At 38.1% G+C, this 21704-nt stretch overlaps 1 protein-coding gene and 1 long non-coding RNA gene across 9 annotated transcripts in view; one reads left to right on the forward strand and one right to left on the reverse strand.

The window, feature by feature from the left end:
• Positions 1-18: 18 nt before the first annotated feature.
• LOC122862458 lies at positions 19-7969 on the forward strand. The gene is made up of 2 exons (XR_006374704.1): positions 19-203; positions 7414-7969. It is a non-coding gene; the product is annotated as an uncharacterized LOC122862458 (long non-coding RNA).
• Positions 7970-10593: 2624 nt separating this feature from the next.
• Positions 10594-21704, reverse strand: part of nkx2.2a (NK2 homeobox 2a) — a 17179-nt gene continuing 6068 nt past the window's right edge. For 3 of the 8 annotated variants that reach the window (XM_044167984.1, XM_044167982.1, XM_044167983.1), the window contains one exon: positions 20308-21310. In XM_044167984.1, the coding sequence (XP_044023919.1) occupies positions 20730-21310 (581 nt within the window). In that variant the 3' untranslated portion in view covers positions 20308-20729. Of the gene's footprint in view, positions 12265-13547; positions 15611-20307; positions 21311-21704 lie in introns of those variants that run through there. The other 5 variants (XM_044167985.1, XM_044167986.1, XM_044167987.1 and 2 more) reach the window with 4 other exon arrangements.

A 21704-nucleotide genomic window follows, 5' to 3' on the forward strand; every position in this document is an offset into this window, starting at 1 on the left:
GGACCCTTGTCCACAGACCCTCAACATTAGGATCCCATAAAAATCTGGAGCTGGTTAGCTGCATGCAACGCTTAAGAGAGTTTATAGTCCACATTAATATAGTTGTCAATCTAAGTTAACTTTTGCAACCAGTGAATATGATGTGGCCAAGGCAGCGGGACAAACGGACGCGCCAAGGAGCTATGAAGAAAGGCCCAGCAAAGGTTTGTTAATAAATCTGACACGTTTATAGAGAAAATAATTGTCGAGCCTTTTTGCAGCTGTTTGTGTTAATAGTTATTGGATAGAGCTTGTTGATGTGTGTTTACAGGATACAACCAGCTTGTGTTATAAATATCATAAAATATATTCATTTAAATTAGCCAACACTGACCCTTGCAGCCCCAAGGAGAATAAGCGGTACCCTGGTGGCTACATAGCGAGGGAAAATATATATTATTCCCAGAATTACGCACGGGGACGGTGTGTTACTTTGCGTTGTAACTGTCTTGCTTTTACCTGTAAATACACGCTTTTAAAATTCTGCTCTTTGATTTTCTACAGACTTAATTCAACTGTCAAACTTTCTCGATATTTTCACTTGCTTAGGTACACTTAATTGCTAAGGTACAAATTAAAATCTGTGATAAAAGAATGACAACCAAGTCCCATCGTTCTATAGGGAGCTGTATGCCAAGCATTGCTTGATTAAATCATCGGGTTTTATGCGCATTAATGATGAGACTTATTGGTGCAAATAAACATAAGGACATTTTAACCAATTTTCCAATAAATTATGTGGAAGCGTTCATCGGACCATTTAGGTGTTGTTAACCAGAACCAAATAACAACTCATTTATGTAGTTTATATCATACAGGCAACCTTTTTCCGATATCAGACCCCCACCCTCCACCCCCTCACCTCAGCACAGCACAGCAGATGGACCAAAGCGCCTGGTTTCTGAATTGTTTTTCTCCATCTCGTCCTTGCTTGTTCAATACCCTGAGAGATGTGGAGAGATGGCTGAAGGGCCAGGGTCCTGACCTGCAACCTCAGCCACACACTTGCAGAGCACAAAGTGCAGAAAACATTGGGATTTATTTAGACTTGCAGCCCTTAAATCTCTAACTTAACTTTTAACTTTTCTCTATAATGCGAGCAAAAATGTAAATGGTAAGAGGTTTCCAGTCTTCTCTTAATTTTTCTCTTCGTGCAGATTGCATGATTTTTGGCAAGAGAAAAACAGAAAAAAAATCTTAGTGCCACGTTAAAGATAAAATGATAAATGCCAGTGCACTACTTTCATACAAAACCAAAATCCAGGTTACATTTTGCGTGCGTAATTTACGCACGACCTGTGAACATGCTTTTTTCTTTTATTTGTGTTGGGCCCCTCAGTGCACTTATTAGATTTCTAGGGATTTATTATCAGCACATCAGCCACTAATTTAAAGAAAATGATCCCCAATGATTTCTTGGGTATGGTTCCCAAGAAAGAGTTAGACTTATGAAGTACACATTTTGGTGCGGTTTGCTTCGAAAAAGTGCGATTACGCACTAAACTGCTAAAACACAAAATGTCATTTTAATATCTAAATTAAAGGAGAAACATAAATATCTTGAATTTGAAAAGAAGCCAAAGCTATGTGAAGTCTTCCAAGTCTTATGTTAGAAATCCTTTAATGTCAGGCAACAGAAAAAGTGGAAATATTTTCTCAGAATTATTTCTAGCGATAGAAATCTAAGTTGATGGCAAAATGTCTGTGGCTTTGTAAACCGTTTTCTTCCAAAGTATTGAAAAACATTTCGGGCGTTATTACGTACGTTATTAATTTAGCATTCCGTGAAGAAGAAACAAAGCCCATTTTGAACTTTGAATACTGACACTCAAACCACAAATTTTGCAACACCAGGACAAATTAATTGTCTTCTTCATTCCAAATTTTGGATTTAAACCACATCTGTATTGTGGCTGAATTGGTGTGGAAATTTGTGGAAAAATTCCACACCTGCAGTCAGTGTAGTGCCATTTAGATCAAATACTTTCTCTCCTCTTAAATCGCCGAGCAGTGTGAGAGTAAAAAGCGGGCAGGTGCATATCTTTCAGCTGCACTACTTGAAACGGTGCGGTTCCTCAGCTAAGTAGGTTAAAGGTCCTCCCAAGTGGAGAAAGTATGTGACAGGCCTCTTGAAGACGTATTCTTCTGCAGGAGTTTGCATTCATTCACAATTAATGTCGCTTGATGGACGAAATGATGCTAATAGGGCGCCAAAAACAGAATATGGGCTTTTATGGGATGCTGACCATAATCTGACAGCTGGGGAAAATGGGGAACTGGAGATTTCAAATTTGTAATAGGGTTAGAGTGTAGAAGTTATTCTTTAAGTTTCACTGTATGATGTGCAGCAGTTCATTTGCTTGATTAAGTTACAGTTATAATAAGACACTTCAGGGGGAAGCCTGTAACTGGCCATGTTGCATTTGGGAAGCAACATAATTTTTTCATTATAAACTACTGTAGTTTTACTGTATAACACACTTTCTGTTTAATTACTTGAAGCAGTCCAAGTCAAATAGTTAAATTGTGGTAAATCCCTGTCTGTGCCGCCTGAAAGAAACAATGTTATTTGAGCTTTCAAGCCACTAAAGCAAGGCCATGAAACACCAAAGAATAAGTCACAGTCTGGTACAGTACAGCATGATACAAAACTGTTGAACAGGAATATGAAAACCAGTTGTTTGCTCTTTTTTGAAAGAGATAATACCACCACATAAAAATATAATATAGCTTTATTACTTTGTCCCCTTCTTGCTCTGAAATTTCAGATAGAGTGGAAAGTAAATATTTTGAGCTTAAGACAATTTCAAACAGCAAGTGTGCGCTGAAGCCACTAATTGATGATGTGCACTGCAGATAATTTACTCTTACACAGGTTGTTGGTGTCATTTTTTTGTTTTATTTTTTACAAATGATTAGACTATATGTCACAAACTGATCAGCTGTCTCTGCACTGATGCAAACACAAGATAAGTGGGTTTCTTTCTAAGAGAACTAAAATGATTTGTGTTATGAGGTACAGTCATTAAGCTTATCAAATTTCATTGTGTTTATCACGATTTCCAATTTAATCGTAAGCTATGACATATAAAGACATATAAATCCTAACTATTCCTCCATCCTGTAAATTTGTTCAAACTATAACTCAAATACATGCTGGCAAGTATGTTGAGAAGCTCTCAGTTTCTTTGATAAACATTAATATAGTCAGTATTAATGAATGGTTGTGAGATTAGCGTTATAGATCATATTATAAACATGCATCAAGGAAATAAATAAATACATATACGCATAAATAATTGAATTCTGTAATTCTATACTCTATACTAAAAGAAAAGTCAGCAAATTCCACCTTTCTGAAACAGATTTAGCCTCGTGAAATTTTAGGTACTCTGGGTTCTGTGAGTGCCGCTGTTCTCTGCATTGTTTGGAGTGGCAACATTTTCGCATTGCTGCTCTCTTTTGTAACAACAATTAAAAAAACACAGCAGCAGATCAATGCAGATTACCAAGGTTCCAAGGGTACCTGGTTCGTCCACTTCTCTGCTGCATTAATTGTGGCAGCAGTAAGGGCAGGTAAACAAAGCTGTTAGAGAGCATGGTTGTGACTCAACCACGGCTCACTCTAGCTTTGTCACCCAGTTACTCATATGGCAAAATGTCCCTGCCAGTCTTTCTCTGCGTCTAGTTGCCCTTGGCAGCCAATTGTTGTGATGAGATGAAGTCTGTTTGATGACACGTTCTGAAATTATCTTTTAAATTTATATACAAAATGTGAATGTTCACTGCAGAAAAGGTATCTTGGAATTATAGTTTTAGGTATAAACTGTTTTTCAAGTCAGTGCTCTCCAATCACGTAAGAACTGTTTGATAGTTTGCAATGGTGTGTCTCGTCATTTGTTTTTTTTGTTTTTTTATCTTTTAGCTAAATTTGCATCACACTAAAAGCAGATCGAGCCTAAAGTTGTTTTGATAAAACATGATGCTGTGCAGAGTTACAGCCATGTCTTGCTATGATTGTGGCAGGTTTATATCAAATATAATTGTAAAATAATTTACCTACTTTTGGGCTATTTAAGCAGGTTACGAGGCAAACTGGCCTTTTTCAGGAATTTGCATTCACACTGTATTTTCTTTAGTTCAGTTCCATTATTTTGCCAGGAAATTTGAGTTTTGATGCCGTGGAAATAGTTTAGCTGGACACTGTTCAAGCTGTAGACGTTTCTCACCATCATGTGAAGTAAAATAAATAATAATAATAATTAAATGTGGTTTCACACCTGAATGCATGCAAATAGCTGCAGTCTGTATCAAGTGTTTCCTGATGTCCATTTACGCTAGGGATTCATTTATTCGACTTGTTTTCATGTTAACTGTCAAGAGATGCATCTTCTTATTAAAAACTTTTAAAGCACTTTGAGTGCTGTAAGTGGAGACGGAAACTTTTTAAATGACTTCACAGCTCAACAACGGAAATGTGAATAGTAGCTGCATATCAATGCAGTAGTTTTACCTGTCTGTTTATCCCCACTTTGGGATGCTTTTATCCAGTAGACTACCTGATAGCCTACCATTATTTAGATGAATCCACATAAACACATCAGAAAACTACTTCATATTCTGAATGTATTGATCCTGACAGATACAAGCACATACCACGTGCTGCAGTTTAGAATATCACATCAAAACCCATTTTTACTGCACAGTGTTAAAAGATTTAAATTGTAATTTCTATTCGTTTTCTTTCCAGAAAATGAACACTGCCTAAATCAGCTGCTACATGCTGGAGGGGAGTGCCAGTTAAGATGAACCCTCCGATAGCAAAACATTATCTGCAGAACTATAAAAATAGAATGACATAAGAAATCAAAAGAAATCAAAGTATCGGCATATTGTAAATTAGTTTAACATCATATTACTAATGTGTGCACATAAACACTCTATGTGTATGTGACAAAATTCATTAGAATAGTCTTTACAAATTCATAATTATTTTGGCCACCTCTTTTCTGATGGTTTCTATCTTGCATTGTGTGAATTCATTTTTGCTCTTTCAAAAGAAAAAAACAATATTCCTATGAACTCATTAAAATGGTACCATTCAAATAATGCTGTTTTTGTGTTTTATCCCAACATGGCCTTGTATGGACAATATTGCTTGTTTTACTTTTATGTTAGTTTTCATATTGTTCTCCTAACTGTGGTCATGCTCATCAACCATTTTCCCTCTTAATCAAAATTTTTAATAAAAAACAAAAACAAACCAACAACAACAACAACAACAACAACAAAATATCTTTGTATCTGGATTATAGATTATTTGTATTTAGAAAGTAATTTTGATGTCTTAAATCCTCATTTACTGATCCACATTTTCAAAGATTATACTAGGTCAAGCTGAAAAAAGGAGTTATTATGGAAGTGGGACATTTTGGAACAGGAAGTTAGTTAGAAGTTTACTTAACAGCCTGTAGTTATTTTCAAAGAGACGTATTACAATGAAAACTATGTGCACTAACCCCCACGACAAAGTTAGAAAGTACTAATCAGCAAGCAGTAATCCTGTGTAAAATGTTCAACGTCAAAATATAAAGCGTATATGTAGCCTATTCACATTGTGCTGCTTCTCTAACAATAACATCCACACTTAATATAAAAAATGATTCACATCATTTGTGAGCAATGTACTGCTAAATTCCTTCAATATTTCTTTAGTGGCCATCTGAGGAACTACAGCAAGAAAAAAAAAAAGAGTCAAAGTCACTAATGTCCAATGCCTTAATAATAACCACAACAACAACACTGTATGTACATTTTGTTTTTCTTGACATACTGCAATGATTTACGTTCTCTGTGTTCATGACAACATGGGCATCAGAGTGTAGCGCATGACAAAGAGTACACTGTCCTGAGATACAAGAGGCTTTTATTAACCACAAGGAGAATTGGTATGTGTGGCAGATTAAATTTTTTACTGATGTATTTTTTTACTTTCTAAATTTGTCATACCGTGTGCATCTCTTTATCTCTTTACCTAGAAAAAGAAAACCATATATATTACATGACAAGAATAGTTTAAAAAATATATCAATGCTTAAAAGGAAACAGTGTTTTATAATGATACATTTCTGTAAGGTGACATTGTATGCCTCACATGCTGGTCTGTAAATGACATGGTCCAGGTCAGTTATAACACCTAGTGTATTTTAATAGAATACATCCTGAATTTGAAAAAGCAAGGGTAGTATAATATAGAAAGTAAAATAAAAATAGTTATGTTAGAAGTAACACATGCAGTTCAATTTGATTTAGTTTTTAAACGGCCATGTTTAGTGTTGATGTTAGTGTTGAGTAAATTGTCTAACTTGTTATTCATTTTAGTCAACATCTTGTCTTCACTGCCCACTTCATGAATTTACTGTTCAAGGCTGGTATCTTTTTATGTGTTAATATAATAATAATAATAATAATACTGTAAAATATAAGAATTATTAAACAGTCTGAACTCTACTAGCATATTTAGTATTACATTGTAAAATAAACCATTTTTATAAGCACACAAATTCTATTCAGTTTGAACAAAATCTAAAAAAGACATTCATATATTCAAATATTTTAGTACTTGCACTTTTACACATCCTACAATTCCCACAGTTCCACTGTTCTTCTTTAGACCCAAGAATCTTGGGAGTTGAAGGAAGTGTATTTGATATGTAAATGTCAGCTCCCATCATTGTCAGGCGATGGTGCACAAAATACAATATTCCTAACACGTTTGTTCTGGGGTGCACGGTGGCAGAGCGGCTACAGCTCCTGCCTCCCAATAAGGAGATCGTGGGTTCGTGGGTTCGATTCCCGGACCGGACCAACATCACACAATCTCTCTGGGTGGAGTCTGCATGTCCTCCCCGTGTTACCGTGGGTTCTCTCCGGGTTCTCCGGCTTCCTCCCACCGTCCAAAGACATGCATGTGTAGGTTAATTGATAACTCTAAATTGCCCGTATTGAATGAATGTGTGAGTGAATGGTTGTCTGTCCTTGTCTGTGTCTGTTTCGCCCTGCGACGAGGTTGGCCACTGTCCAGGGTGTGCCCTGCCTAAGGCCCGAAGTCACTGGGATAGGCTCCAGTCACCACCGCGTTGTTACTAACTCATGCTGTAGAAAATGCATGGATGGATAACGTTTGTTCTGTTGACACTACTCATGCTGAGAATGCAGAAGCTAACAGTGTTTAAATCTCTTTGTCTCAGTTCCTGCATGTTTAAATCTCTTTGTCTCAGTTCTGACTTGACTTTCTGCTGCTGTACAGTAATAACAAGTCTGCCTGGGGCTCATGGCTCTCTTGTTTGTTGGTTTTGCCTCGTCCTGTTTCAGTGGCTCTCTCTCTCTGGAAGGATGTCAGCTCTCTGTGCCTGGCCATCCCTGAGGACGCTTGATGTCATCTTGTCTACCTGATCATTACACTACCTGCTCTCCTCTACAATGCTGCCCTCTCGCTGCTCCGCCACTTGAAATGCTTGGCTGGCCTCTTCTCTGAAACCATCATGAAATTGTGTGCTAAAACGCTGCAGACCGGGCCTCCTCTCTCCTCCCTCCAGCCATGTGTGCAGGAGCCAGAAAAAGATTCCTCCACTCGGACGGCTGCTGCTCAGTCACGGGGAAAACACACAAAACATCCTTCAGCCATCTGCCACTGCTCACCTCTCTCTCTCTCACAGCTTTTATTTGATTTATTGATGTTTGCAGTGTATGATATGTTATACACGACAGCAATATCCAAGTAAATGTAATGGACACATACCCAGGTGTTTAAAAAAACAAGTCAGTTTGTAGATTTCATGATTTATTAAAATCTACAAGTCAGGCTTTATGCAGGTTCACTGACTGTGTTTGCCACTGTGCGTGAGATATTAAAGACTTTGTAATGAGATTATTTTCAGTTGCTCTTAGGTTGCTGAGGTATCATGGAAAATTCTCTTTTCAAAATACACTTTACTTACACAGCAATCATTTCTTCCTGCAGCTTTAAATGTGTTGTTCATGCATCACAACGAATGTGATAATGTGGAAGATTGTGTTGTTTACACATATTTTTAATCCATGAATGCAGTTCTATTTGGGAATATGGCCAGATTTAATATTTCATTATTTGTAAAAGAAAGAACAAACATCCACATACTGATTCTGTATTCAAGTGGGTTCTTTGTAAAGGTACAATAGGCCTTTTTCATGGAAGACACTTTGACGTGTAACAGTAGGAAAAGCGCATGTGTAGATGATAAAATGAATGATGGGTGAATTCCATTTAGCTGCTTTAGTTTCAGGGTCCTGATACTGTGCATGCTGGCTCACCTTCACACTATCATGGCCATTGTTAATGTTATTAGTAACACCTGTGCTTTTACTCCTATGACAAGTATACATGTCTGCTGTGACATGTATACTCATGCACTCTACATGCTCTACAATGTAGAGTGCAGTGAACAATGTCAGTACTTGAAACCAGAAGTCACTGCTAAAATGAAGCCCCAAGAACTCTGATAATGCTGTCTGTTGTGTCATAGAGTGTCTATGCTTACCAAACAAAACATTCCATCTATCATGAGTTATGAAAACACAAATGGACAACGATTTTTCTTGACTGCGAGTGACTGCATTCAAGGTCAATCTCCTTAAGTGTCTCTCACATGCATTTCAACTTACATGTAGCTCCAAATGATCTAGATAATAGAGGAATAAATAACAAACGTAAAAATGATGTGCTCTGTATATTATAGGTTATTATAGGTATAAGGATAGGTTCACAATTTTCAACTCTTAAAACAATAGTCAGGTGCCAACTGCTGAAGCCTCATATAAGCTTCAGATACACTTGGGAATGCATTTTTTCACAAAACAAGACTGTGGACTTTGTCCCTCATCACTTATATCGAACACGCATTAGGAAAGGACCTCTTAATGGCCAGTATGAACAGGAGGAATGATTACAGCAAGCAAAACCAGTGGTAGTGTTCATATGGGCAGCTGACTATTGTTTTAAGTGTGAACACACTATTTCTGTTGCATAATATAGCAATTACTGTAACGCAGTAAGGTTAGTAAATCAACTACAGTGTCAGTTACAACATTATCAGTGAGCTTGACACATTTTAGTAAAGACTAAATTATGTTATAGAATGCACCTTATCACATGGATCAGTTGTTTGTTTGTTGTAAGTCTTTTGCCATTTGAGTTAATTATCAAGATCTACATGTTCTCCCAGACTCCTCTTACTGATAGTACATACACTAACATCATGTAGCATATTTTTTCAATATTTTAATTCATTAATGGTAGGTTGTCTGAACATTGCTGCAGTGTCTCAGCAGTGAGGTAACACACACACAGTAAAGACTCTTGCCTCCTACCTGTTCACTGCACGTCACTGCAGTGCTCTGCTGCTGGACATTAAGCAGTGGAGGGTGAAGTGAAGTGTCTTGCTCAAGAGCACCTGAGTGACATTAGCAGAGGGAAGGGACTCCTCTAACTGGAGATTTCTCTCCCAGGTGTTCCCAGCTCATCCAGGGACCGCGCACAGATGTGCTTCTGTTATAGACGGCTGGCCCAGTTCCATTGTATGCTTCAAAATAAAAGTCCTAAAATAACTGTTACAGGCATTACAACTATTTTTTACAGAAATATGCCTTTTATAAATGGCTTCACATTAGGGACTATGTACTTCATGAATTAAATTCAAAAGACAAAAATGCATCCAATGCAACTGCAACACTTTTTTGGAACTTCTATATATATTATTCATCCTGACATCAGGGATTATGATTATTACTATGATTGAATTACCTCAGGTAATTCAAATAAATAAATATTTGAGGTATCTTAATGAACAAGCATACTGTTGGGTGGAAGACACACGACTCAACACAATAAAATCCACCATTTAATTACTAGGGGGAATTTAAACACTGCACTTGAACAAAGGGAGTAATACCAAAATGTAAAAATACTTCATATACTACATACAGTATATACAGTACACATTTTAGACTTGCAATAAAATTTGAATCAAAATAAACGATGTGCTGTCTGAGTTAAGTAAAGGCATTCATTCTGATGAATGGTCAATTTCAGATAGATTTTTAATGCGGTAGGTGTTCCTTGTACCTAGGCTAACTACTGCATATACTGCTGAGTGGTTTAAATTACAGCAGTGCATCGTGTGTTTTGTATGTTATACTGTATCTTATTCTGCTACGTAACTGTTAACAACTGCTGTCAGATAAACATACACATAGTGGAATGAAGTGTGCAGTATTTCCCTCTGAAATGTAGAGGAGCAAAGGCAAGTCTCACAAAATTAGCATTGCTTGCTCTTATATACAGTATATTTTATATATATTTATGTTTTTACATAAATACACCTGGAACTTCTGTTATTTGTATTACATACTGTTATATTTGCTGTATTCATTCTTCCTAATGAATGTGTCCGGTACCAGTTGAAATTTAAACTTAATGGCTTCTTTTGTAAACTCCCAAAATAAAAATCATATTGATTTATTTTATTGAACAAGTCTAGCCAATTTTATTCACAGAGCACATTTTAAAACAACAAACTTTGACCAAAGTGCTGTACAGATAAGTTAAAAATACATTTAGATAATTTATAATGACAATAAATACATTGTAAGAATACAAAAAGCAATGCAATGTAAAATAGAATATAAACAATCATTTACGTTTGGGAAGACTCAAAAGCTAAAGTAAAACTGTTGGGTTTAACAATGAGTTTAAAAATGCCAGCAGCAGTGGAAGACTTTGCAGTTAAGAATAAACTGTTTCACAATCTGGACAACAATGGAAAATGCTAAACCACTCCATGGGATTTTAACTGGGGCAATGGACTGGAGAGGAGACACTGGACAGAGGATCTGAGGGGCCTGGACGTTGAGTGGAGTCGAGAATGTCAGAAATATAAACTGGTGTCAAACCATGCTGACTCTAAAAACAAAAATAATATATTTTGCATTTGATTGGTAGCCATGGCCATGGCCTCGCTTCTCAGTGCCAGTGAGAAGCCTTGCTGCTTGCCTTTAGAACTAATTGTGGGTGAGACAAGGCTGACTAAGTGTGTCCCACATGCTGTAAACTGAGTTACAACAGTCAAGATATGAAGAAATAAAAGCATGAAAAAAAAAAGTCAGTGCATATCCCTCCTGGATATAAATTCACATGAATTTCCTTAGAACATTTTCCTTAAACAAAAAGCTATGTCTCTCGTTGTGCAGTAACCCTGCAACAGAGTGAGGTTTTGTGTCTTGCTCAGGTGCACTTGGCATTCATGGCAATGGCTGCCATGAATGTGATACTCCCCCTTATAATTGTCTCAGCTTGGATATCTCTCTGTGTTGGTCAGCTGATCAGACAGTGAAATAAGGGAGTGAGAGATTTTAGAGATGAATCCAGGCATCAGTGTTTGTTTCGTGGGGCTTGTGATTTTATTTTAATTCTTAGAGTACTAATGTCAAACAAAGGACAAAGGACAGTGGGCTGATGGGAAGTTGTTTGTGCTACTGTATTGCCTTTGTGTGGATAAAAAAAATATGGTCAGCGGATCATGTCGGTGACTATACAAGATAAATAAGTTGAAGGTTATTGCTTCAGTATCATGCATCACAAGGAGTGTAAAGACTGAATGTGATGCATGACACCATAAAGTCAGACAGTGTGTTGCTCGGTCATATCGAAATACTGTCAGCAAGTTCGCTAAAAAAATGTCATGGAGAAGCTTTTTTAATTTATTTTCCATTCAGTGAAGTTAGCTCCGAATCACATTATAAATTCACCACAGGGTACAAGTGCACAAACACATGATATGAACAACTTGCTACACATATTTTACATCCTCTTTAAACAGGAAGCTAATTAGGCAACTTGAATTGGTAAAACACATTGCTGCCACATCGTTGCTCTTTGATCATCACGCATGCTGATTGAAGCATGTCTGAAACAGATGACGGCCGGGTGTTATCAGGCTCAAAGCCCCAGGATCCATTTGCAGTTCTGGCATCTCAAGCACCTCATGTTCATCCTCTGAAGAAGGTGAGACAATCCATTAAGTGAAAGGCATAAACACTCAACTCTGGGAACCTGATTGTTGGCGCTGTCCCCCATCCAGCCCATCTGACTGCAGCGGACTGTGGGTTTTATACAAGACAATTCAAGTCCTAAGATGGAACATTGAGAAAGAGAAGACAAAGGAAAGTAAGACCATATGGCACTTTGCATATCATAACACAGCAGCACAACTTTTAAAAGAAGAACTCACACATGTAAGAGACAAAGGACTTTAAGCCGAGTTGGCTCCAAATATTAATTATCATGCATTGTTGGTATAAATGTACCTGCAAAAGATAGAAAATGTTCCTAAGCCCATCAATTTAAATGAACAACATTATCTATATCATTAAAATTTTTAATTATAAACGTGAGCATTATGTTTCGGCACATGGCATGCTTGTCATATGTATTTTGGTCCTCTTCTTTCGGCAGTACAAATTTAGTGAATAACTCAAAAGGGGAATCAATTACATTAATAACAATGACATGGCATAACGTTGATATCTCTGATCTTGTACATAAATTGGGATGAAAACGCAAGTTTGTGTGTCAGTACTATTAGTTCCCTCTAGTTTGGTTTAATTTAGTTTACCGCACAATGTCATTAAAATGGAGCAATTTTTTTTTTAAAGTGTCAAATCTACATCAAGTCTAAAATACCACAAATGTCAACTTGAACAAAAGCGGTTGAATGAACATGTCTCCTAAAATGCTAAATGAATCCACTAGACAATAAACATCGGGTTGCTGTTGTCAGTCACTGTTTCAGTCCATTACAAACAGTGTCATGAACACCTCACACGGTCTGTACTTATTATGATTTTTCTATTCACTAAAAAGTCACATTATGAAATATTCAGTTCTTTGTTCAACTAACACTGTCAGCCTGCTATTGTCACTATGAGCCAGTGTGTTAGCTAACCATAAGAGTGTGGGAGAAATCCAAACATAACGTATACACTGTGACTTAAAAGTAAATTGATTAACTGTTTTCTTATTTAAAGTTTCTTTCAGGAAGGTTTTATCATCCCTTTACATTTATAGTATATTGACATGACAGGATGAGAACCACTTAGTATAGCTGAATTGTTATTTTTCCAAGAAAATTTTGTTCCAAGACTTCCAAGCATTGTTAAGAACTTAACAGATTGATAAGCAGCATTGTCTGGCAGCAATGAAACAAACCTCATTAGAATAACGCAGAGTGACTAACTTTTGAAAATGTAAGAAAGAAAAGAGCATTTCAAGAATCTCAGTTGACATCCCAGGCCATGGCACAAAACTAGTTAATGGTCACTGTATCGGTCCAACCTTTTCCTTATACATAAAACCAGCTTCAAAGGTGATGGTTGAATGGTTATATATATATATATATTTTGTGTGTGTATTATTATTTTTTTTTTTTCCCCAGTAATGTACCAGAGTTTGCACACCAGTGAGAGCAGGAGGAAGCTGAATTAAACAGTTCTGCCTGAGACACATTTAGTTATTAATAGCTCTCAATAACCCTTTTTTTTTTACACTGACTGTCGTACTCTCAGAGATGTAGATGGGGTATCCACTGTTAGAATATGACTTATTGATGTATTCTGAATCTACTGGACTGTATGTTTTGCTCAAACTTAGAGTAAAAAATCCACTGTCCGGGTTTCTTACACCTGGTGAGATCTTATGCTACTTAAATGTGTAATGAAGCTATGAAACTGGCTTCCTATTGATAGCCTACATACAGTGTATCATAAACTTTCAAATGGTAATAATGACCATTCTATACATTATAAGCCCACTCTGTAGAAAAAAAGTGACCAAAATAAAAAAGCCATTATGCGTTTCTGTAGTCCTTTATTTCATTCCCCATGCTGATGACATTTTTACATGGCCGTAGTCATGGAATACTGGTAGACGGATGGCGTAAGGTACCTGGGAAGAAAAAAAACTCTCTCTGTCTGAGCACTCTACCGGATCAGCTCGTGACTAGTATCCGTGCGTGCACTGCAGACTCTGCTGTTTTCCTAATCTCAACATTCAGCAAAGTCAAGAACCTTGACGCTCACTCCTTTTTCACAAAGATGACTCTAAACTGGCTGCTGCTCATTTGTAGTACTTTTAAACTCAGACCTACCACTACCACAATTTAAGAACTGCACTATCAGCGTCTCCCACAACAAAACACTGCTGCATGTTTTGTCTTGTTCAAGGAAGCGAGAATGGAAGCTAAACACAGATCTGTTTATTTCAATGTGAAGCACTTAAAAGATCTTGTTCACAGACTCTGCTGAATATTACTATTAGCACTTTAATATTCAGAAAAAGTGCATTACTCAGCCCTGCCTTAGCCTTTCCTCCGTTTCAGTCTGATTCGGAACAAGAAAGGAGCTAAAACTCTGCTACGTCTACTTACACTCCTGACAAATGAAGCTTGTGAAAATGACCTTACATGGAGACAAGGACACTTAAGCAAATGGGTTCAGCATTTTCTCTCCATGTGCATGTGAAAGAACTACATTGTACACAGCTGATAATGAAAAGCAGCTAAAAGCAAGTGTTACACCTCAGAGTAAGGAGCAGGAGAGCAAATTGTAAAACCAATTAGACAATATTGTCAGAATGTTTATTTGCTGGATACATGTAAATGATTCAAATGATACATGTCATACAGATGTAAAATATGGGGGTATTTAATACTGCATGACACAATCATTTTATGGCCATAGTTTTACCAGACTGTTAAGTAAATTCTTCCCCTTTTCAATTTCACACACTAAATTTTGTCTTCTTATTTAGCAAACTAACAAATTCAAACTAAACTGCCAGATGAACATCAAGGATTTTTTGTATAGGATACTGACAGACAAGGGAATAAATTGTAAACAGATTTAGAGGTTAATTAGTGAGCAATTATTCCATAAATTAAAGATATGAAATATGCCATCTTCAAATTGTGAATGCATTTGAAAAAATACAATGCAATGCTGATTATGAAATGAACTCCTTATTTGTCGTGAAATAAATAGACTTGTTGCAGGCACATACTGTATTATAATTTTTCTGTGTTAATCATACATAATACAAATGACTATTCTTTGCTTTCGAATTGGATACAATTCAAAGGTAAGAAAAAGAATCCCATTTTATTCACATTATAGATGAACACAACATGACAGAAGTTGGAGATGCTCAAAGATGCTGCAGGGATCTTTCTCTCTTTCCTTAAGCTCCACAGAAAACTGTCATCAAGCTGCAGCTCTTCTGTTTCTTCCTTGTTTAAACCCGCAGATACTGGCGCATGTTAGACAGCTCTCAGCTTGCCAGGGTCTTCTCATGCAGATGGGAGGCTGATCTGAACAATACCCTGTAGACGCTCTGTCCCACTAAGTAAAACTTGTGGATTTGCTGTGTGGATTCGCTCTGGTTCACACAGCACCATGCACCCTAATAACGCCACCCCGCCACCTGCACAAATACACACACATTGCTGATGTCACAAGCAATTCGAAAGCAGGTTGGTAGTTAATTTGGAGATATTTAAATGAGATTTTGAGATGATACTTTTCCATGCCCATCTTTGTCTTCCCACAAAACCATTAAATAGAAAGAAATCCTAGACCAGATTATGAAATATCATCCGTGTTGCTGTCCTCCCAGTTGCAATGTGCAGTTTTGTTGCAAGCTTTTTGTTCTTTCTTTGTATTTTTTTCCCACATCAGCCTTATTAAAGTGGTCAAAACTCTTGCAGATTAAACACTTCTTGTCCTCCTTTCTCACTCCTCTTCCATCATGTTCAGTGTCCCTCCACCCCCCTGCTAGTAGAGCTTTCTAACCCAATGAGGCCCCCTACAGGTGCAAGCTCACTGATGCTGAACTGAGCAGGTGCATAAAGATGGTAGCCTTTTATTTTGTCATTTGACCCATTTTGTATACTTCTTCTCTGCATGAGGGGATGATGGTGCTCAGGCACTTTGCAGCCTGGAAAGTCCATAACTGCAGGACGTGATAGACATTCAAATAATGAATAGATTCTATGTACCAAATATGATTATAGATGCTGAGTATTTTGTTTTGTTTTAGAGCCATCAGACCCCACATATCTGTTTGATTTTGTTACTAGGTGCTCCACGAGGATATTTCTTGTCATTTGTGTTAGATATTATGTATTTTACAAAAAAAAAACAGCTTTCTTTGATCACTTCTAATATAGAAATAACAGTAATAAGGATTCAGTGTTTCATACTGTGGACATTTGACTCAAAGTCTTATTTGCTGTGGCACTGACTGAGCTCAGACTTTTCTTGGAAAACCTCACTTCAGCTCTATTGTTCACTTTCACTGAAGTGAGTTAATCTGCACCATATTTGTCCCCCTATCCTATTGCGCCACACCGTGGAAATACCCAGTCTCTCTCTCTCTCTCTCTCTCTCTCTCTCTCTAATTTGAAATGGAAGCAGTGCGAATTGCCTGTGGACTGTTTACGTTGAGTCTGGCTTGTTTTTCAAGAGCGATGTGATTATGCTCTCAAGATCCACAACATTGTCATAAACCGCAGTCATGCACTTAAAAAAACAAGTCAAGTTTGTCAGGATGTCTGGTTCATTAAACAGAAAAATATAAAACACGTTAATTTCAGCAGTTGGAATATAATTTTGATGCAGTAATTTGCAGTGCTGGAATTAGATGAATTGGATTAGAAGTTGGACTGTTAGACATTTGCAGGTAAAAACTGCATGACGCCAACTGAAGACCTCTGCTTCCATCTTGTGGCAGCTTGGCGCAACAATTCCTGCTCTGCTTCTCCCTCCCTCCATCACTCCCTCTCTATTTAATATCGGCACTGTGGCGAATCTAATCTAGATCTCCTTTAAGGCAATAAAACCCAGATAGCTTCCTTTAAATGAAAAGCACCGCTTATTATAGCTTTGAAATCCTCGTTTATTTGGCGATGAGCATGATAGAAAAATGATTCATGTCGAGGTTCAAATGGGCAGGATGACGAAGATCCATGGTGTCCCAAGTGCATATTTCCTCAAGTATTGTATTCCAAGGTATATAATAGTGTTATCCACGCAGGTTGAACTACGCCAAGATGCTTGTTTTAATGTCGCCTGCTTTATCCCTTCAAGCAGCCAAAAGCAATTTCCGATAAATCTGACCCTGTTGCTGAGCTGGTGGAGGGGTAGTGTAATTTTCTGGTGCGTTAATGACAAAACACTGGTGCAAAGGGAATGTTGTTAACCGTAAAAGTTTATCATAAAGGCTTACACCGCTAGCATTTTTTATTTTGCTTCTATTGGGGGCTGCGACACAACAGAGCATGACTGGATGCACAAATAAATGATTTAGGTTGACCTAAAAATGTGTTTAAATCTACAATAAATTTGGAAGCTCGGTATGCTTTAGATCCAGATTCGCGGGGTCATGAAAAAAAAAATACAAAATGTATAATAAAATACAAAAAATCTTGAAACATAAATGTACAATTCAATAGGATCTTTAGAAATACAAGAGCCATTTTCTTAAGGTCATTTTTAGTCTTTCCCACAGCAGCAGATCTTGGCGCATTAGTCCACTAAACACCTGCCAATATAGCCAGTTTTTGTTTCCATGGAACAACATCTGCATCCCACAGCATCACTTCCAGATCATCGGATTCACAATAAAATTAGAATGCAAATGGAAGCTTCAACATTTACCTCTTAGATTAATCAGTCGTAGCTACTATTTGCATATTTCTGTAATTGCCACCTGCATGTAAAGCGACTTGGTATATAACTTACAGTACTACACTGGCGTAAAATCCGGGAAAGGTTTTGTGAAATCCAGTCTTTAATTGGTGCAGAATGTGCACAGTAGCTCACTTTTACACCTGATGCGGAAATCCATAAAACGGACTCTGATGGGGGCAAATCGTGTCAAATATTTTTTCCATGTGTCTATTTTAGAAATGGGCCTACGCATACCAGTGGGGCTCAAAGCAAACAAGGAAGAACACTGTCTGGTATCAAAAATAGTTTTTGCGCTATGACGAGCGACTTTCGAGGACAGACAATAATCAGCCTTTCAGTTTGGAGAATTGGGGATAGAGGGAGAAGAGAAATGAGAAGGCTGTTGTTGGCATAGCTCTATCAAGGAAGAAGGACTCCCTGTTATCTGTGAATGGGGCTTCTTTTTTTGACCAGAATAGATATAGCACGAATTTTTAATTCGTTTTTCTTTGAGAGACAACAATGCTTTATTTGAAAGCTTGATACAATTTGGGGTTTGTAAGAGATCCTTTTCTCCTTGTCCGAGCCCAGCTGCCCATATGGGATACAACGTGTGCAGCAAAGATCACAATGGCACCAAGTGACAGGCAGGACAAAAAGCCCAAGGATGCATCTCCCTGACTCTGAACAGCACCAAGAAACTCTGTCAGTCTCTCTATCTACACTGTCTGCATCCCCACTCCTTCTGCTCGTTAACATGCACGCCTCTGACATCCAGCAAACCCCCTTTGTCTCTGTGTCGTGTCGTGTACTGTATTATGCCACGATAGAGTCACAAAACTGCCTCATGAGAGAGGCAAAAAGCCTTGCAACACAAAAGTCTGCGTTTTTCTTTTACTCATGAGGTTTTAAATATATCGGTGTTGTCATAAGACCAGTTAAATGTGTTAAATTGTATTTGAAAGAAGCGAGAACATCAGCTGGAGTTGACTAAAATCCGATCACAGTCAGCCAATCCTTTATCGCCGCCTTTTGCGGTTCACTTTATAATTCCCGTCTCATATATTTCTCCTCACATCGATTCCCCCATAATAACTGTGGTAGCCCATACGCGATTAGTGGCTTTAAGCAAAGCTGCGTATTTCTTGTTTATCTACAAAGACATAAAAAAAAAAACGAAAACTATGAGCAAATTGCTGATTTATTTGACCTACAAGCTCAACCAGTGGTGAGACACAAAACCTTTCTGTCAGGGACAAATTGAGTCTGTGTCGCCCACAAAAGCAGTAGCCCCTTGAGACTCAATTCTGTAAATAATTAGCAAATCTGCCCAATTTGGCTGTTTGTTCAGTGATGATAGGGGCGACTCTAACATCTGTTGTGAGATTTTTGTCCCGGGACAAACAGAATGCATAGATTTTTCTACTTGGTTATCATATTTACCCAAGATATTGACTGGAGTCTGATAATCCGCAGTGCGCTGCGGTTCACTGGGGAGCCATTTGTGCTTGTTTTGGTTCCACTTTATAGAACATGGTGACTAATAGGGCGAAGTATATTTTAATGCGGAATATCAGTGCTAACACGCTATATGATCATATGAGAAATGCCTTCATTAGGCGGTTAAAGCCCCTCTAACCTGTGTGCATTTTAGTTGAGCGTTGGCCGCGGTTAAACAAAGAAGACTGGTGAGTCACTGATGATTCCTGCTCTATTTGCAGTTTAGCGCTTAACAAGATAACAAAACATTTATTGCATTAAACGATTTTTCCCCTCCACACACGGTCTACCACTTTACACCCAAGGCTGGGAGTGGTTGGGGATGCTGACAAAAAGGAGAGCTTTTGACTCAAAAGCTTCTTATGTGGAGAAGCCCTCTTATATTAAGTGAGTGGATTTTAGTCCCATTTCACAAGTGACTTTAGGCTCTTTATTAGTGAGGTGTTCGGACTCAGAAAAAAATATTCTCCGGATTAAATTTGCTTAAAAAGAAAGGACTGAAGTGCGCTGGAGATTTGTTCCCAGAGTCAAGCTCCATTCTGTGCCACAATATAGTGTTTGGCTCCTCGCCTTCCATTATGATGTTTAGCGATGTCTTTTCAAAGATGATCAAATTGAATAGGACACTTATAAACCAAACCCCCATTTCAGAAACACAGCATTTTATTTTAAAATCCTTATAAAAAATTGGGATATTTAGCCATCACCGCGGGGCTACACTGTTATTTACATATGATCTGACACTGCAGTCATAACGTTTCGCCAAAAATTTCTCCCTCATTTTTTAAAATTTGTATATATATATATATATATATATATATATATATATATATATATATATATATATATATATAGAGAGCCGATCTTCAGCTTTACGCTACCGAAAGCTCCCTAGGTTGCAAACATTTGCCACAATATATTTACAGGAAATAAAAACAAAAGGAAAATAGCTGAAAAGTTGCCAGTGTTTATTCATGGCCATAAATATTTTTTCGGTCCATAAAAGAAGCAAGAAATTAAAATTTCTATAATTATAAAGTGGTTCGTACGTGCTGATAATAACACGAAGGGACAAAAGGGGGGAAAAAAGAGGAAAACATCTCTACAACCAACACACAACATACTTTACAAAAATGTTCACAAGAAGAGCATTGACATTCTTAATAAAATCTATAAGGGAGAGGTTTGGACCCAGTTCTCTTAACGAAAACATGTAAACACGGCGCACACATGAGCCCCGAATAAAAATGGTAGTATATATATGAGTCAAGCTGCAAAAATGAAAAGTCTTTTGTTTTTTGTGTTTTATTTTTTTCTTTGCTTTGTGGTGAAACTCCCTATCGTGCCTCCAAGCCAAGTCTCTAAAATTTCTCTCACCAAGTCCACTGTTGCGTTTGCACCAAGTGATGTGCTGTGGGGAACTGTGGCGTGGCCGCGGCGCTGTACTGCGCGTTATACTGCATGTGTTGGAGTGACTGGGCACTATAAGCCGAGAAGGGGATCCCGGCCTGAAAAGTGGCCGCCAAGTCCTGAGCTTTAAGAGTGTGACAAGGCTTTCCATCCCTGACTAAGACGGGCACGGCCACCCGCCTGGGAGAAGGGAGATGGGTCACTTCCATACCTTTCTCGGCCCGGGCTCTCTTCATCTTATACCGGTGGTTCTGGAACCAGATCTTCACCTGGGTCGGGGTGAGGCGGATCAAGCTGGCCAGGTGCTCCCTCTCCGGGGCGGACAGGTACCTCTGCTGCCTGAAGCGGCGCTCCAGCTCGTAGGTCTGCGCCTTAGAAAACAACACCCTCCTTTTCCGCTTCTTGCCGGAGTCGCTGCCGCCGCTGCTGGAAGTTTCCTTGTCGTTGTCCGGCGATTCGTCGTCCGCGGACGGCTCCGGGGACTTGGCCGAGTCCTGAGAGCTGGCGGATAGGCCGTGCACTGCGGCAAGAAACGGGAGAAACACTGTCAAAATGTTATGTTGTAAAGTTCTCAGAGACATTTATCATAAGCTCAATCCATATAATCATCAATCAAAAGTTTGGATGCATTGGCAATGAATTGTGCTGCTGCGTAATAAGAACAATAACCTGTTAATGACTGAGCACTTGTCACAACAGGATAACACACAGATTTACAAGATTTTTTTTTTAAGACATAAGCATGGCTGAATAATAAAACAGGAGGACCTCCTGGCTAATTTGAAACTCTTTGGTGTAATCTTGAAGTGGAAAACACCAAAAAATATTTCTTCAGCCCAAATCTGCACAAGCAGAGCGAGTCAGTGAATCATTAAAAGGTGCATTGTCTGCCTGTAAATCCCCACAGAATGCCGTCTTATATTTCACACCGTGGTTAT

Source organism: Siniperca chuatsi, linkage group LG15 (assembly GCF_020085105.1).
Source record: "Siniperca chuatsi isolate FFG_IHB_CAS linkage group LG15, ASM2008510v1, whole genome shotgun sequence".
Lineage (NCBI taxonomy): Eukaryota > Metazoa > Chordata > Actinopteri > Centrarchiformes > Sinipercidae > Siniperca > Siniperca chuatsi.